The sequence below is a fragment of the Octopus bimaculoides genome, chromosome 1 (genome assembly GCF_001194135.2).
Source record: "Octopus bimaculoides isolate UCB-OBI-ISO-001 chromosome 1, ASM119413v2, whole genome shotgun sequence".
NCBI classification, from domain to species: domain Eukaryota; kingdom Metazoa; phylum Mollusca; class Cephalopoda; order Octopoda; family Octopodidae; genus Octopus; species Octopus bimaculoides.
In genome coordinates this window covers 71,143,083-71,144,537 of record NC_068981.1, presented here as the reverse complement: position 1 = coordinate 71,144,537, position 1,455 = coordinate 71,143,083, and the positions used below count along the sequence as shown (strand labels likewise).

The 1,455-nt window shown below is 37.5% G+C and overlaps 1 protein-coding gene across 3 annotated transcripts in view; it reads right to left on the bottom strand.

Moving 5' to 3' along the window:
- The window catches only part of LOC106870560 (calcitonin receptor), a 271,896-nt gene extending 271,367 nt beyond the window's left edge, over nucleotides 1-529 (bottom strand). For 2 of the 3 annotated variants that reach the window (XM_052967345.1, XM_052967351.1), the window contains exon 1: nucleotides 187-529. Coding sequence is in view for 1 of the 3 variants with exons in the window: in XM_052967341.1 (XP_052823301.1) it covers nucleotides 187-412 (226 nt within the window). In the remaining 2 variants the exon portion in view is untranslated. The remainder of the gene's footprint in view (nucleotides 1-186) is intronic. The other variant, XM_052967341.1, reaches the window with a different exon arrangement.
- Nucleotides 530-1,455: the final 926 nt, after the last annotated feature.

The window sequence follows — 1,455 nt, the reverse complement described above, 5'->3', positions numbered from 1 at the left end:
TATATATATGTATATATATACTCACACACGTTCTGTAGTTGCATTGATAACAATATACAGAGCGAAGTGTAAAAAATGAAATAGAAACAATATAGATAACGTTCAGAAATATATGAAATAATAAACATTAATGAAATAGTTGATAATGTGTTATATCTTCAAGTCGAAAATAATCAACAAACTTACCTGTAATGTGATCAGTCAAGAGACCAGTGCTATTACATTGATCATGCGAAAAATTTATCCTCGAGAAAACTTCATTGTTTGATAGATTGCCACTGTAATGTTGTTTTGAAAGTGATTTGTTGGCGGCGTTAGTCGTATTCATCCTCGATTTACATGCAGGATGTTCATCTGTTCTGTTGCTTTGCCTGCACGAAAACAGACAGAATACATTCTCGTATGTCCACATTCATGTCTTTCTCAACAAACACAAAAACACACTTGTACAAATACGCGCACACAAACAAGTACTCACGCACGCTCTGCCGGCCTCTCTTTCACTCTGTCTCTTTCTTTCTCTCTCTCTCTCTCTCTCTCTCTCTCTCTCTCTCTCTCTCTCTCTCTCTCTCTCTCTCTCTCTCTCTCTCTCTCTCTCTTTCTTTCTGCCTCTCTCTCTCTTTATCTCTGTCGCTGTCACATACACACACACACGGACACAGTATGACGCCCTCACGCCTTTTCTCCACCTACCACATAATTTTACTCTTTGTTTTCTTTCTCCTTCTTTATATCACTGACATTGTACATCTGTCTATTCCCCTCTGTGTAATCTCACTTTCTATGTTGCCTTTCTCTCTCTATATACATTTGTATCTCACTGTACACACATATTTTTTTCTGATTGTGTGTGTGTATATATATATATTTCAATCACTGGGCTGTGGTCATGCTGCAGCACTGCCTTGAAGGATTTCGTAGAACAAGTCGACACCGGTGCCTTTTTTTTTTAATATAAACTGGCACTTATTCTATAGGTCGTTTTCGCTTAACTATCAAGTTACGGGACGTAAACAAAACAACTACAGGTGTCAAGCGGTGGTGGGGAACAAACACAAACAGACACGCACACGCATACACACATATGTATGTATGTATGTATGTATGTATGTATGTATGTATGTATGTATCTATCTATCTATCTATCTATCTATCTATCTATCTATCTATCTATATACAGCACAGCTCTCCATCTACTCACAAGGCTTTGGCAGGCCCAAGGCTAAGAAACTTAGCTAAGATATCACATTGTGACAGTGAACCATGAACCATGTGGTAGGAGGAAAACTTATCACACATCCAAACCTGTGCAAATATATAATATATATACATGTACTTGTGTGTGTGTGTGTGTGTGTGTGTGTGTGTGTGTGTATATATATATTTCGTATGTGTATTTCGCGTGCAAGATTCTTGATGTGGATACGTGTGTTGAAAGAAATACAATTAAACCTT